General features: G+C 28.8%; 1 protein-coding gene across 1 annotated transcript in view; it reads left to right on the plus strand.

Annotated features, from left to right (window-relative positions):
• Positions 1-16,385: 16,385 nt before the first annotated feature.
• LOC107451529 (uncharacterized) overlaps positions 16,386-17,472 on the plus strand; it is a 71,349-nt gene continuing 70,262 nt past the window's right edge. Inside the window, exon 1 of the mRNA XM_071183701.1 lies at positions 16,386-16,801. Within this exon, the coding sequence (XP_071039802.1) occupies positions 16,700-16,801 (102 nt within the window). The 5' untranslated portion in view covers positions 16,386-16,699. The remainder of the gene's footprint in view (positions 16,802-17,472) is intronic.

Raw genomic sequence — 17,472 nt, forward strand, 5'->3', positions numbered from 1 at the left:
ATTTTGCATTTAACAACTGCACTCTTACGGCAAGACTATTATTTTTTTTTATTTTATTATTTTGTATTTAACAACTGCACTCTTACGGGAAGACTGTTATTCTTTCTTTTTTTTAATTATTTCGCATTTAACAACTGCATTCTTACGGCAAGACAGTTATTTTTTTTAATTTTATTATTTTGTATTTAACAACTGCACTCTTACGGGAAGACTGTTATTCTTCCTTTTTTTTTTATTATTTTGCATTTAACAACTGATTCTTACGGCAAGACAGTTATTATTTTTATTTTAATATTTTGTATTTAACAACTACACTCTTACGGGAAGACTGTTATTCTTTCTTTTTTTTTTATTATTTTGTATTTAACAACTGCACTCTTACGGGAAGACTGTTTTTCTTTCTTTTTTTTTTTATTATTTTGCATTTAACAACTGCATTCTTACGGGAAGACTGTTATTTTTTTTATTTTTTTATTATTTTGCATTTAACATCTGTACTCTTACGGGAGGACTGTTATGAATTTCTGCCTGATCAAAAGAGGGCGTTGTAATCACTCACAATAATTCTGTCATCACTTATGTGGCAGGCAATGGATTGAACTGGATGGCTTATTGGAAAACACTATTTCGTACCATCATATTATTTATTGTTTTTAATATTAAATTTGTTTGTTATTAAATATGGTTGCTTTATTCTATGCATCCATTCGCCACAATCTGCAACAAGGACTGAATACTTGGAATATTGCACTCTGGGTATCTGTTTATATTTTTAAAAAGTAGAAAAGGGATGGAAAGTTTATTGGTTTATTTTGGTGACGACTTATCGTTTGCAATTTGGTGTTTATACAATTGTATTTTGTATGTATCGGGACAGTTTTGCAATTTCTTTTAAAAATCACGAACATTTTATTACAATAAATTTAGGTACTTGCAATAATAGTAAACTGCACATTTCAGCTTATAATAATGATTTCATAAAAATTATTAATTGTTATTAAGCCTAACAGGAAAAATCACCCGGTACATTGCCTTAGTATATCTTCGAACAATGCAGGCCTGAGAAATCATTTCTCTTAAAGAAATTTAAAGTGTTTTTGGGATTTATTTGTGGTTGTTTAGAGGTCTCAATTGTTGATTTGAGTTTAATTCAAAATAGATTTTTTTTTTAAAAAACTGGAAAAATCGCAGCCCAAGGTGTATAATCAAGGCGTATGAAATTATTTTATTCACACTTGAGGTTGTTTTGAAATTAATGGCAATCCACTTCAGAGCAACCCAGCTTAGGGAGGTTATTTTTGATGTGTATGGATTATTTTTTCAACACTTCAAGCAAATACGTATAGTTGAGGTGTGAATAATTTAACTCTGGGTAAACTAAAATTATTTTTAATTTATACGTGAGGTTGAATTTGTGAGTTGTAAATAAAGTTGAAATTGAGTTTTATTAATTAAGTTATTTTGGGTGAAAAACATATCCTCATTTTCTACCTCAGGTGTATTTTTTACATCTGTCAACCTCAAAACAACTTCAGAAACACCTTATTTTTTGCAAGGGAATTCTTTCTTCTTCCGCATACCCTGAACATTTTAAACTTGAAAAGCGCAATATCAATTTTATTTTTAATGCAGATTAGGAAAATCACTTTGCTTCTGTATATGTTAAATGATTCCGAAAATATTTTATTGCATTATTGTTTCCCTCAAAGATTCTACCTGCACTGTAGTAACTGTGGTGTAATATCTCTCCGAATATGATGTTGAACAATCCAAAAAATTGTGAAGTACCACTTTATTCTGAATTGACACCAGATGGAGCGTTTATGAACGATTTAAGAGGTGTAACTTAAATCTAAGCACTTATAATAGAATTAGCTTGCACCGAATTTTCACTGATTCACACAAAAAGCGAACACCGATTTTCCTTAAGAAAACGCTACGTTGGCGTGTTTTTTTATCGCCAGAAATTAGCGTTTGTAATTCAGAATTAGTCCGGAGGACTTAGTAGTAAAGTGTTGCGACTTGATTGAAAGATTTGCTGTTTGAAGTTAAAATATGTATGTATACTTTTTTCTTGCGTAATAAGGATAACTATATTTTATTTTTTAAACCTCTGTGAACTGTATTAAATGATTTTAACTGCTGATTCTATCAACTTTTGTTCTGTTAAACCTTGTTCGAATTCATCTTCACGTGATTTCCGTGCCACTTGTGTTTAGTTTACAAACAAATTTTACTTTGAAAGTTACAGCATATAGAATTCTAAATTAATGATGCTTACTTTATATTGTATCATAATAACACATTTATATGCCTTATATGTATCTTATTTTAATATCATTATAAATTCTAGTGCAATTGAATGCAAAAAATGATGGCGGCTACTTTGCATCAAGTAGTGTAATAAGACATTCTTGGCGTCCTAGAACACTAAGTGGAGCACCACTTTGGTGCAAAGTAGTTGTCACCATACACGAAAGTTTTTTGCAGTATGAAGCACTGATTGGTGTTCTAAAAGAAATATTTAAGTGACTACGGACAGAAAACTGTAACTGATTTGTTTCTTTCATTTCCTAATTAATTGCATTTCCTTTATTATTTTATTTCAAGTAATTCATACATTTAAACTAAACTCTAAAATGAAAAAAGTGTACAGTGCGCATTAAAAAAAGATGAAATGGCCAACTTTACTTCAGTGGAGAAAAATTATCAGAAGCCACACTAGAGGGCGTCATTGAACTTTGTCAACTGAACCATAATTTTGAACTTATTAATATTCATTGTAATTGTAACCGTCATCGAAAATGCTTGTAGCAAAACCCCGACACTTCTTTGTGTAGCTCCACCACTCTGTCTTTGTCTTGGATACAATATGTTTTTAAATATATTTCTTTGTTACTTACTCCTTCAGTTAATAGTTTCGCATTTGAGTAGTTTTCTCTTTTTAGGAAAACCTTTATATACTGATGAATAGTTAAGTGGATCATCAGTGTTAAATTAGGAATAAATACGGGGGAAATTAGAGAAAAGAGAAATTTTTGAAGGATTTAAACTCCTGCAATATCAGTTTTAACAAATCAATTTTATATTAATGAAATGTAGCTTCTAATTTTTTCATATTTGTATAAATTCAATTAAATATATTATGAAAGGCAAACAATTTAAAATAATTAAAAAAAGACTTATTGGGAAAGTCCTTTAAATTAATTTTGAAATAACAACATCTTTTCTCAGAATATAGAATACATTTTAAATACGTTTGCTTAATGTGACAATTATGGAACAGAACCTTTGTTTGGAAACTTAATTTAGTTTTCCAATGAAACATGCACAGAATAGATAAATAACTAAGCAAATTCATTCTTTCACTTCAAATTCTATTGGTTGTATTATAAATGCTTTGGGCTTTATGAATTAAATGAAAGTAGAAAATAATGAAAAGAGAAATAACTGAGTTTACCAAACTGATTCACAAATAATTCATTTTTAAGTTTTTGAAAGAGTTGAGGCAGATTAAGTTAAGAAATATTTATTTACTCTATTCCTTTGCGTAATAATTCCGTATCATTGTTAGGTTTTAATTTGCAATATGAAAAGTTTAAAATAAATTTCAATTGTTAAAATATGAATTTAGATGGAAAATTACAGAATAGGTTTTGAAAATGTAAGAATAACTGTTTTCAGTTTAATCTTTTAGTTTAAAACAGGTGAAAAATAGAGCTAAAGCGTTAGATTTCTATGAAATTAATTTATTTCCAAGATACTCGTGTTTATGTACAGGCATTATAAATTAGACATTAATATTTGAGTGCAATGATAAATCATTTTTACATAATGTAATAAATTTATTCACAAAAGAATAAAAAAGCATCTAAACTTAAGAAATATGTTGTCTTGACAAAAATATTTTTTAAATATTTTACAAATTGGTTAATAGGACATTATTTCCTATTATTTGTATATTTTTCTTACTACATTGATTTTAATTTCCGTTACAAACTAAATATTTAAAATTTAATTAAATAGCCATATCTATGCATATTATAATGCACGTAATAAAACTGAGTCGTATATTTATATGTTTATTTAATTATGTGTATTTTTTTAAACATTTTCAATCAAGGTAGGTAAATTTGAATCCAAATGACGAATTTGTAGAGAATGTCAACATAATATTAAACGGAAAGAGTTAATAAAAACTTTATTAAATACTTTTTTTCACATCTGTGTATAAAATATCTTTTAACAATTAACGATTCTGTCTTAAAATGTATTATCTCCTAAATTGAAAACTATAATATAAAGTTAATATTCTATAGTTAGTAAATAAAAAATGGAGACTTTATATTTTTTGAGAAATAATTCCAATTAATGATATTAATATGGCGGTCATTCAAATTTAACTGTTTATTAAAAAAAGTTTTGAGACAAACTTTTATTATTATTATTTTCATAAATTACTAAACCTGGCTTTTATTCTTAATGCTAAAAAATGGAACATTAAAATGAGTTTTATCCTCCAAACTTTCAGTGCTTTTCAAATGCTTACAACTTTTATTAATTACGAGATAGGTGAATAAACAAAGTTGCTTAAAAATGTACAATTGAGCAACTACAGTTGTGACTGGTTATATATAGTTAGTTTGCATCACTGAATCGCTCCTGAATAAATACACCTATGCTATTTAATGGAAGCGAATAATGGCTCCAATCTATTAGTCTGCAACTACTCATCCTTTAACAATGGTAATAGTGTGCTTCTTTTTCTTATTGAGTGACGTGTCGACTACATTTTCACAAACTATTCCGCGACTAAACTACCTCCAGCCTACAATTGCTCTCGCATCAAGCAGTGTGACCCCAGAAGCCATAAGTGCATTCAGACAACTCAAACATGCTGATATAAATTCTCCCTTTTTACGCGCCTTCAAATATTCCGTAGAGTCTGGTGATTCTAACAATGGTAAAAATGACAACAATTCTAGTAGGCAGCTTAAACAAGCTGATAATTCCTTTAAAAAACAACGCCAATATGCTTCCAACATTGGCATCTTAAGTATCAACAGACCCGATGGTCACTTGGAAGTGACCCATTTTGATTCTCCAATTTTGTCCGAATTCGCCGAATTCAACTTGCAAGTTCAAAACTATGCCAATATTTATCCTCGTTTATACGACGTTTCTTTTTCTGCTGATGACATAAGAGAAATTTTTTGCAACGAAGCCATCTACTTTGCTCTCGAGAATGGTCTGTATGAAGTTGGATCCCTTCCTCAACGACTCGCTGATGCTGCAGCCCGTGCGTTCCCTAATTTGTCACCCCTTGATTATTTCACAGCATTGTCAAATACATTGGAGATGTCTTTACAGGCAGGAGGGATTGCTACTGATAAAAACTATCAAGTCCTAGCTCGGTCATATGTAAAATATTTGGAAGATGCTGCGGAGTTTTTAAAAGTGAATAATGCTCAATCGGCTCTACATGCAATCATCGTAGCAGCTGGAAAATTGTTTAAATCTTTAAATTTATTTTATCCAGATGAAATCAAGTATATACTGTCAACATTGGCAGACCAGTTGTCCAATGTTTTAAAAAATGAAAGTGTAATATAAAGAGAATAATTTCTCTTAGTATTAGTTAAGCTATGAAATTGTTTAGACGATGTGCTGAATTTTTTAAGATTGTTGTGTTGAATTTTTTTAGAAACTTTTGATTTAGAAACATATTTCAAAGATTATTATTTTTTTCGTATTTTATTTGTTGAACATAATTGAAAAATATCTTCATTTGCGTGCAATGTTATCCATGTTAATATTATAAAATACTCTTTTCTTTTCTTAATTCTATAAAAAAACTGTTTATCTAGTCTTATGAAAAGTGACCACTTTTTATACGAAATTTTAATGCAGCAATTATGTTGATCAATATTTGCAATTTTTTCATTTATTTTATCAAATGAGGAATGCTCTGAAATGTGATTCAATTCTAACAAATACTATCATTTGGACTGTTGCATGTAAAGCAAAGTTTAGTTTCTTTTAAAATTATTTTCATCTTTTTTCTATTCATTGAACTTCATTTTAATTTAGAGTTATGAACTTAAATATAACTTAATGATTTTTAAAAGACATTTGTTCATATTGTATCTTGTATTGCATCTTGTATTGTTCATATTGTATAATGTATATTGTATCTGCTTTGAAAATGAATTTTTATATCATCATTATTATATTACGATAATCTTGCATAAATCTTTAAAAAATAGTAGTATTTTTATTAGCAAATAGTCCTAAGATTTTTTCATTAAAACTACTTATCAGTTGCTGGTGTAAAAATATATTTTTATGTAAAATTGAAAAAAATTTAATTGGGGAGCAATATTTTTTCTTCTGTTGCATGAGATTTTTTAACAGGTTTTGGAAATTTTCATATCACCAATCTCAAATCTGAAACCGGTTTCTCTCTCCAAACAACAATTTTTAATGGTATTTTCAGTCAATTTTCTAACAAAATGCATGGTTACACGTTATATATAACAGGGGATCCCGCAAATGTTGCAACAAACTTCTAGAGGAGTTAGGGCACATTATTCGAATTAAAATTGTACAGGAAATCATACCCGGAAATGTAGTCATGCACCGCTACGGGCATTTCCCTATCATGAACTGGTTTTTTTTTTCCACATGCTTCTGAACAGGTTATAATGAAGAAGCGTCCCTAGTTGCGTAATATTATATTTCCGAGCATGGGTGGGTTCCTATGCGATTCTAATCCTGATGATGTGTTCGAACTCCCCTATTGTCGCAACTTTCATTCGATCCTCTGGTACACAGAAAGTTCTTTCCACAAAAATTAGACAAAAGAAGTGATTTAAAAAAACTGAGCAAAACAAATTTCAGATTTAAAATTCCTACTCCCGAATTAAATATTATCAAGTACTTGTATAAATGCATGGAAAAAAAATAGTTTTTCCGTATAATCTTTACATTATATGCTGTATAACATAATCTCATGGGGCATCATATTTAAAACTCCTTTGTATTGTTTAAAAAAAATTGAAATTGAAGCAAATTTGCTTATCCGTATAATTCTTACATTAAAGCTGCATAAGATAATTTTAGAGACAATCGATTTGAAACTCATTTGTTATTTAACAATTGCTGCTTATTTAGTTTATTTTCCGCGTTTCCACAATCGTGGAATCGTGGTTAAAAAATAGCATCTTGTAAGGTCTTGAAATCTTCAGCAGGGTAATGCAGCAAATATTTAATTAATCCTAAATTCACAATTTAGAAAACGACCATTGTTTCACAGTAGGACAGAGGAAATAACTTTAATTGTGGTCTGAGATTTAATGACATTACAATGTTCTGATCATCACTTTTACTGATTTCAGTCAAATTGAGTTAAATAACAGTCAGTTCAAATTTATAAATATGGAAGTTTTCACTAATAGTCCTGTTTGAGCTAAATCACTGTGACTGAATTGGTTTTTAAGTTAGTTAATAGCATGATTACGTTATTTATATTCTTAATTTCAATTATTTGTTTAGAGTATGTTTTATAATATTTTAATCAATTCTTTTTGTGGTTTAAAGAGTCTGAGAAGCTACTTTTCGATATCAAATTAAATATCATTTTAATTATATATCTTTAATAAGTTAATAAAAAAAATACTTGATTAGCTTTATTGAAAAAAAACATTATTTAAAATTTTTTATCATACTTTGGTTTATTATTTCGCATAGTAAATAAAGTTTTCATATAATTAGAATCACCATAATAAATCAAAAAACCCAATTATTACTTCACATGTTTTGCTAAGATTTTCCAACTTTTAAATAATGCATGTTACTTTTTCCGAAAAAAATTGTTTAAATATGAAACCATAATATCGGTGCACTGAACCAAATTTGTTGAAAACTTGCTGAACTATTAAAGTGAAACGTATTGCCATTCAAGTTAAAGCTTTGTTCCTGGGTTCGAACCCCGCCGGCCAAAGACTGATGCACGTTAAATCTGTCGAGTCGCAAAATTCCTCCATGTTCCCATAACAAATTAATGCATATGGGTATATTGGATTGGAGATCGATCGTTCTCTGATTCAGCTCAAAATTACGATCTGTGGATGAATGAATGGATGCATGAATAGGTCCGCCCTATAAACGGGTGTGACGTATGGTGTGGCAGAAGTCGAATTCTTGGTCACAGATGGCACCACTGACAGACAAGAAACGTACACACTGCCTTAAATTTGGTCGGTTTCACCAAACAGGCTTGCCCGTGTGGCAAGTGGCGTTAGAAACAACAACAACAGTTAAAGCACGAACTCGACTCTTAATTTTCATGAATTATGAATGAAGATATTTAAGCTGAAATAAAATCCTCAAAACGCAAAAGAATTCGCATAAACACTTCGTTGTGTTTGTTTCTATTTAGACTTGAATGACAGCAAGCATTAAAGTTGTGGAAAAATAAGAATACAAACTTAATTGATTGTCGGACTGCAAACCTCCAATTTGGACTAAAACTGCTGATAAAACTGCTGATCTGTTTAAAGACCAACTATTCCTGATATCAGATTGCTGGTACTTATTGTAGCAAGGCCTCTTTCCTTAGTAATTCTGAAATGTTAATTTCTGTTTGATGTTCTTTTCAGCAAAAATTATTTTTTCCAGTCAGAGACAGGTTCCATGGAGCATTATTCAGAAACCAGCACTGATTACAGACTGCCCCTTTAATTACAAGCTCCATTTCGTGTCCATGGTTCAGGAGGTAGAGCGTTCGCCTTCCAATGGGTTTCGATCCTGACGATGGCCGGTCGATACGAATTCCGCATCCGGCTTGCACCGACCACAGTGACCTCAGTGGTACATGGATCATGAGTTAGAGTCCCCTTCCCGTCAGGCTAACCGTGGGTGGTTCTCGTGGTCTTCCTCTCCATGTAACGCAAATGCAGGTTAGTTCCATCATAAAGTTCTCCACGAAGGCAAATTTCTCCCTATACTTGATCCAGGAGTTCATTTGTCGTCGGGATTGGGTTCAAAAGGACAAGGCTGCGGAGTTGAACATTAGTAATCGTAAACCCAAAAATTGGGTAAGCTGTTCAACGACGGTTATAAAAAGAATAAAAAAAGCTTTCTTTTGTTTACAAGTTGAAAATTGTTGGAAAAACATTCCTGCACTTTTTCATAGACAGACACAGGTGACAATTTCTCTTCTTAAATTTCGGAGTTTCAAAATCGGAAATAAATTTTTTTTTTCTAATGACAAAATGTTTTCAAAAGTATTTCAACGCTATAAGTCGTCACATTCTGCAATATTTATTTTTTTAATTTCATGAGATTATATTCATTCATTTTTTTAAGTGATCTGATGTATACTATTTTAATTTCTTTTTTGCGATAATGTAGGCCAAAATTTCTTGCATAAGATAAACTAGCTGAAATAGCAGTGTTTGGAGTTTCTAGCAATAGATTTAACGCTAAAAAAATAACACTCTCGGAAATATCAACAAATGTATATCGGTTAATGTGATTATAATGTGCCTTTTTTTATCACATTTACCAAAAGTCGTGTTTATTACAAACATTGATAAGATTATATAAGGTAATAAGTCGTCAAAAGTGCGTTTACCACTAACCCGTTGCTTTGTATTTCATACGTTTTTAAGTTTAGTTAAAGTAAATTTAATGGAGAAATAGAATTAGTTCGTAAGGGATTACGATTAAAAATCACCCATGATGCTTGATTAAATTGTTATTAAGTAATAGTTTAACTAAAAAAAAATCTCTATTCTCAAGAAAGGAAAATCAATGGAAGAAAGTCACTTATTTTTTTAGGGGAACCTCCAGAATTATTACTCATGCTATTATCGACTCCAATGAAGTTTAATTAATTTTGGTAATGTACACTGTCACCCCCCCCAAAAAAAAAACCTGTCACCCTGAATAACTTTTGGCTTAGTGATCCGATCTTCACGTTCTAGTCCTCAATCTTAAATGTTCGAAAGAGAAATATCGAAAATGCTAATTAATTAGTGTATGGGTTATTTTAAGCCACAAAATTAGACACAAAAAAAGTATTTTCTCTGAATAAACATGCATTTTTTTCCACGAAATCGGATTTCTGACTCCCAAAATATAGAAGGTATCAGCAATCTCGGAAATATGGTCCCCATAGTTTGGTCAGGAAAGCAGTTGAAAGTTTGGACTCCTTAATAATAATTTTACCTTTCGCGTGTTTCGCCATATCACGTAAACTTTTTAAGCAAATTGAGAAATTTTTAAACACATTTGCAAAATTCGTCTACCCAAAGATATTTTCCCACAAAAAAAAACATTTCAGTAAATATGAATTATTTTTTATTACAGTAAATATTAATTCTTTGACACGATTATAGTAAAATTCAACTTGACAAAATACAAAATTTGCAGCCAATCGTAAAATATATTAAATATTGTTATTTCCTATCTAGGGAAAAAATATTAAATTACTTAATTCTATAAAAGTTTATTATTTGATTAATACTTTTTAAAATAGTAAAATTTTAATAATATGGATGAAAAGTTAAACTTAAATTATTAAAAAAAAACATCTCGATAATTCCTTCAAAACTGCAATATTAAAATTTGTCAAAATTTTAAAATATTAACACTTCTAGACGACAGTGTGATGCAGAAAAATTAAGCACGTGAATGAAATTTATTACGGCATACATTTATTGAATGAGAAAATGTTTAAAAACTATCTTGAATTTAGCTAAGCAGAATTCACCTTTGTTTATTATAAGAGAATATTTTATTCAAAATGAATGACAAAATCTAATGAACTCAATTAAAAACCATGATGTAATGCTGTTTCTTTTTTTTTGGAGCAAAACCTTTCAAATGAATCTTTTGAAAAAATAATAACTGAAAAATATTATTGTAGGTATAAGAAAAGAAGGAAACTTAATCCGTAACCTCGAATTTTGATTATTTTCTATTGTTCCGTCTTGATTAGTTTTATGTTTCGACTTTTATTAAACCTAAATAATTAAAAAGATCTTGTTAAAAAAAGAGTATTACAAAATTTTAATTATCTTTTTCACATAACATAAAAAGGCATTTTGCTTTTTTTTATTTTATTTAATTTAAAAAATAACAGTAAAATTAATTGTAAGAAGAAAATATTCGATTTTAAAAATACGGAAAAGCAATTAATTCATCACAGTCAAAGAATATGATTAAAAAAAGAAATTTTTTTTTTAAAGAAATTTTTTGTAGCTAAAAAATAGCCTATTGTTACATTATACTTTAAATTTATATCCTTTGGCATTGTAAACAATGAAATTCCTTTCAATAATTGTTGATTTAAATAAACTTTTATCAAGTCCCTAAAATGTTTGAAAAAGCACACGCAATTTGAATTTAAATTAGAAAAGTGTCTAAAGTATGTCCTTTATTTTTATTCGCTTTAAGTAAGAGGATGTAATATTTTTATATTTCATATATTTACATTTTCAAAAGCTACTTGTTTCCGAATTCGTAATAAATAAATGATTAATATCAGATTATTAATGAAATTTTTTTATTTATATATTATAAATAATTTAATTTTTTTCAAAAGTTACGATCTAACTGAACTTTTTTTTCTCTTACTTCAAAAGATTAAACAATTAAGTACTGTTGCAATACTAATAGTACTGTATACATTAGAACCAATCATCAGCATTATTATTATAAAATCATTTAATAAATCATTCGAGAACAATGTATTCTAAGTAACTACTTTTTTTTTCGCTTCTGAAATAATTTAAGCTTCCGAAATAATCTAAAATATTTAATCAAATCAAATTAATTTTTTCCTTAAATCCACATGGAAAAAAATTCTTATGAAATAACCGCAATGTAGGGTTAAGATATTTCTGATTAACGAACAGTAATTCTGGTAATAAAACCAAAATATACGGTTTATAAGCATTTAATATTGTAGCTGTTTTCTTTCATATGGTAACGGTCTTCAAAGTTACAGTTCTAATTCAGTAAAAATACGAATCAAGAAAGTAAAATTGATCGAATGAATCATTTTTATGCCATTTTTATGCTTTGTATTGATTAATTATAAATGTAACACTTCATACTTATATTAATATAAATGGTAACTATTACTTAAGTCTTCAACATCTAAGTTTTGTGCAAAATACATTAATCAGTGGCAAAAAACTGATGAAGAAGTTTTAAAAAATATACTTACAAGAGCTTGATACGGACATAAGAGCATGATTATTTTTCTTTCTGACCTTTATATAAATTACTGTTTTAAATATTTATAAGTACTGACGAAAGATAGGTTCTTGTGATTTTATTTCATGAAACTGTTAATACACTATCTTTGTTAGCACAAAAATAAGTAATATAATAATAATAATACCTAATAATAATGAAAAGAAACAGGAAAAATATGTTTTTTTCTGAAAATACGGAAAATCCCTTGAGGAATTCTCTTGGAGAAAAAATGCACCCATTACTATAATATCTGTAGAATTACCAAAATGAATTGATTTTCATCTGCGTATAACGTTTTTCTACAGTTTCTCTATTAATATTCTCCATTAGTTTTGTTTTTTAGTTCATAGCTTATTTTTATACTTCAATTGATCCATATTACCAATATTGTTTAAGCAGTGGTGTCAATAATAATATTTAAACTTTTTACAGTTCCCTGTTGTTGCTGTTTCTAATGCCACACGGGCAAGCCTGCTTGGTGAAACCGAGCAAATTTAAGGCAGAGTGTGCTTTTCTTGTTTTCAGTGGCGCCATCTATGGCCAAGAATTCGACTTCTGCCACACCATACGTCGCACCATTTTATAGAGCGAACCCATTCATACATCCATTCATTCATCCACAGATCGTAATTTTGACCTGAATCAGAGAATGATCGATCTCCAATCCAGTACCCCCAGAGGTTATTACAGTTCCCTAAAACGAATAAGTAACTTTTCTCCATTAACTTTTCTTTTTATAACATAGGTTATTTTTCAATACATATAGCCAACATTAATCAAGAATCATTGACGTGGGGATTTTTTACGGTTCCTCTAAATGAATAAGTACCTTTACTCCATTAATTTTGAATTTTATTACATATCGATTTTCTTTTTTCCCTATGCTTCTATCACCTAAATTAATTAAGCATCATTGGTCTTCGATAATAGTGTGGAGATTTTTTACGTTTCATCTTAACGAAATAGTACCTCTTTTCCATTAATTCTGTCTTTCTATAAATAACTGAGTTTTTTCTTTTCAACTACCGTTGGTATTAAATTATTCACTTTCATAGAAACACTTTTTAAGAGAATTACTATAAAGAAAATGAAACTTGGTATCAGATAACTTTGGAAATACTAATATTAAAAATATTTAAAAATTGATCATCAATAGTTTCAACAATGGCTGGCACTTAACCAATCAAATTTCATTTCGTTTTTCACTCACCTCACTCGAACAGGGTCATCGAGTGTTCTATAATATATACTAACCTTTCTTGGGTTTCGAACTATCAGTATGCTACATTTCATCACTCTCGGTCAGATGATCAATCTATAAAGGACACACAAATCGACAAACAGACATTCATTCATTTTTATATAGATAAATCTGAAAGCATTAAAGGTGTGAACATCCATTTTAACAAATTAAATTTTTATTAATATTGTGTAATTGCATTAAATACGCATTCACTCTTATTTTAAATGTTCCGTCTTTACTGTATTTTCCTTTAACTGAAATTGATCAAGAAATTCAAATATTTCTAAATATTTAGTGAATAGGAATCAATTAATTTTACCTTTTCTCAAACCCTAAGCTAAAAGTACCATATTATAAATATAGTTTAAAGAGATTGAGAGAAAAAGCTACCTTAGAGTACAAAAACTCATTTGGCTTAGGTAAAAAAAATATTTGAATTGAAATGCAAACTATAAATATTTTCAGGCATATTCACTATGTTTATTGCGTTATACATCAAACCAAATCGAAGTATAGCTTTCTTAAATGGCTATCGCAATGTTTTCAACTAAAATTTTCTAATTTACTTAATAAAAATTTTCTAAATTACTTTATTCTTAATTTACATTTAAAAGTTCACATTTCGCTGCTTTAGATACATACACTGTAAAAAAAGTGCAGTGTATCTTCACACAAATGATAGTAGACTGTAGACAAAAGTGGTACTGAGAATTACCGCAGGAAACTTTTAGTTCTTGGCGTTTCAGTGCACTAAGGACCGAGGATAGTTTCAAGAATACTTAGCGCAATTTTTTTATTACTCTATTAGATGTAAATTAAAATTTCATCTGTTTTAGAAATCTGTATTATTAACTTTTATAATTGCAGTATGATATGATTATCGTAAGAGTAAGTAAAATTATTTTTTCGATACAATTAGATAGATTAATTTCGGATGCATATGTAGACTAATTTTAAAAATAAAATGAGTTAGTTATTTTAACATATACACTCAACACATAGAATACTAAAATGAACTATGCTTAATAAAACGAAAGTGAAAAGAAATCTTTCTAAATAAAATTATAAAATTATTTAACACAATGGAAGGGTAATTAAAAATTAAAGTATAATTATCTTTATTGCGCAGCTAAAAATATACAGACTTTTTGAAAACTGCAAGCTTTTGTTTTCGTAGAGCAACATGGAAGAAAACAAGATTTTCACGCCATACCGTACTCGATTACTGGGTTTACCAATATTGGCATTTTCGGCAGCAAGAAGAATTCCGAAATGAGTATTGAAAACTTCGAAAAACTCTTCCTAAAGAATGCAGTTCGTGACAAAATGGTCAGAGAGCATTTTAAAGTATTCAGTTAGGTCTGTCACGTCTTCAAATGCATGTACAGTGAGAAAAAGAAAAGAAAGCCCTTAATAACTTTTGATCTGATGATCGGATCTACATGTTCTGGGACACAATTTGAATGATTTGAGGGGGTGATTTCAAATATGATAATTAATTAGTGCAGTCGTTGGTTTAAGTTCAGAATCAGAAACAAAAAAGTAATCTCTGAACAAACACACTATTTTCTTACAACGGCCTCAGACTTCTAACCCCCAAAATATAGTGGGTAGCCACTATCAGAGAAATATAGTCTCCATAGTTTGATCAGTAGAGCGATCCAAAATCCCTTAATGTTAATATTACCTTTTGTGTATTTTTCATATTTTGAGAGCTTTTTAAGCGAATTAAAAATCATTGCAGACAATAATAAAATTCATTTATCAAAAAATAATTTTAAATTTACTCTTTTTTCTTATTTTATTCAATTATAGTCTAAAAGATTTTGAATTTCAGGGCATGTATTTTTTTTAGAATTATTTTAAAGAATGTAATTTTACACGGCGAAATACAAAATTTGAGCGAAATCGGTCGAATGGTTGTTGAGAAATCGAATTTTAAATGTATGACTTTTTTTTTTAATTTACAACCATATTTTCCAGATAGCGTCAACACACTATATTCCGGAGGGCGGAAATTTGAATCCATCACAAAAAAGATACTTTTATTCAGAAAAAAAAAGAGTTTTTGTATCTGATTTTGTAGCTTAAAATATCGTTTGCTTTAGTTAATTACCGTAATTGAGGTCACCCCCTCGAATCATTAAGATTGAGTCCTAGAACGTAAAGATCCGAAAATTATTCGAGTGCTTCCTTTTTTTTTTTTTTTTTTTTTTTTTTTTTTTTTTTTTTTTTTTTNTTTTTTTTTTTTTGCATTGCACACCGAGTTTGGTGCATATTGATCCTGAATTCTGGATTTGTATGAGGAACATACACATGAACATTCTACCTTATTTATGCTTACTGTTAATTTTTTGTTCAAAGTGTTATTAAATTTTCCATCGTTTCTGAAATTATTAAAACACAAAATATATAAATGATATAGTATTCTTATCATAATTTTAACAATATTAATGCTCAATTAGGGTGGCCCAAGAACTTCTCCTTATTTTTATGACATTATTTTTCAGCTATTTAATATTCGGATTAAATATTAAACACTATATTGTTGCAATTGAGTCGGTGTGAATCATATAAGCTCACAATTTATTTACTATAGTTTTTTTTTATTGCTGACTTTAAATTGAGATTTTATTTTTAGTTTGAATGAAAAAGAGAACTGGAAATCAATGTATTACTTAATTGATACTTCTCATCACGTTTGAAGTACTATTTCCCCTTAGAGAGAAAAAAATTGGTATAATTACCTTACTGTATGGTTATGACATTCGTAGTAAGAAAAATATAATTCTGATTAATAAAACCAAAATTAATCAGTATCTTGTTCATATAGTAATGGTTTACCGGAAATTTAGGTTTTCGATATTATAGTTATTAGTAAAAAACACATGTAGTAAAAAAAGTACAAAACTGATAAGTAAATTTAAGCAAGTAAATGGTTTTTATGCTATGCTCTGTGTTATCATGAGGAAATTACAAAATTTTACCACATTTACCAAGTTTTATCACGCATTATATTTTCAAAAAAATCATAACCAAAGCGCTTCAGTAAAAATTACCGTAATTTTTTATGTTTCCATAGAACAAGATACATATTAAAATGTCTTCTCTAATTGTCTTCTTAATGTCTTCCTTATTAGTTGGCGTGAAAAAAAGTGCACAAAAAACTAATGGATAACTTAACTAATGTTCCTGTGGAGGAGTGTGACAAATATGGTGTTGACATTGACACGAATTAAGATAAGATCTTCTGGACCTGTAATCGGATTCACTAACTGCCAGAGTGAGGTAAGAAACTTAATACAGCTTTGAAGCTTAAAATAATACTATGAAGCTTAAAATAATATTTATCAATATTTTTCTTCGGGATATTATTGTATTTTTCTTACATTTTGACCTTGACTGAACTCATTAGTATTTTATTCTAAGAGTTTTGATGTAGTGCTATAGAATTTATTCCTAAAATAAGTGAGAGATTTTAAGGGTAAAATATTTCACATTAAAGTCTGCGTTATGATTCAAAATAAAACTTTTTCATATTTTTTTAACGCATAAATATTGTTAATTCATTTTTAAAACCTCTTGAAAAATTAAAATTTAAAAAATTGTGAAGTATTATAAAGTGCGTTATTTTTAAATTTTCTGATGTGAATATGGATCCAAAGAAAGTAAAATATAAATAAATACAATGCTCGAAACGTGAACGTAATATCAATCGTTAAGCGGCGTGATTATAGCCATCACACGAACTAGAATATTTTAAGCATTATCAAAAATGTTAAAACAGAAAGAAACACATATCATCAGATTAAACCAAAACACTCACCTCATTGCCTGCACATGGGAAAACTTATTAAACAAGAGAATGAATTTGATATAAAAGTTTTATTGCAGATTTTAACTACATATTATACGGAAATGACAAAGGAAAACAGAAAATAATGATATGTACATAAACA

Source organism: Parasteatoda tepidariorum, chromosome 7, assembly GCF_043381705.1.
Source record: "Parasteatoda tepidariorum isolate YZ-2023 chromosome 7, CAS_Ptep_4.0, whole genome shotgun sequence".
NCBI classification, from domain to species: domain Eukaryota; kingdom Metazoa; phylum Arthropoda; class Arachnida; order Araneae; family Theridiidae; genus Parasteatoda; species Parasteatoda tepidariorum.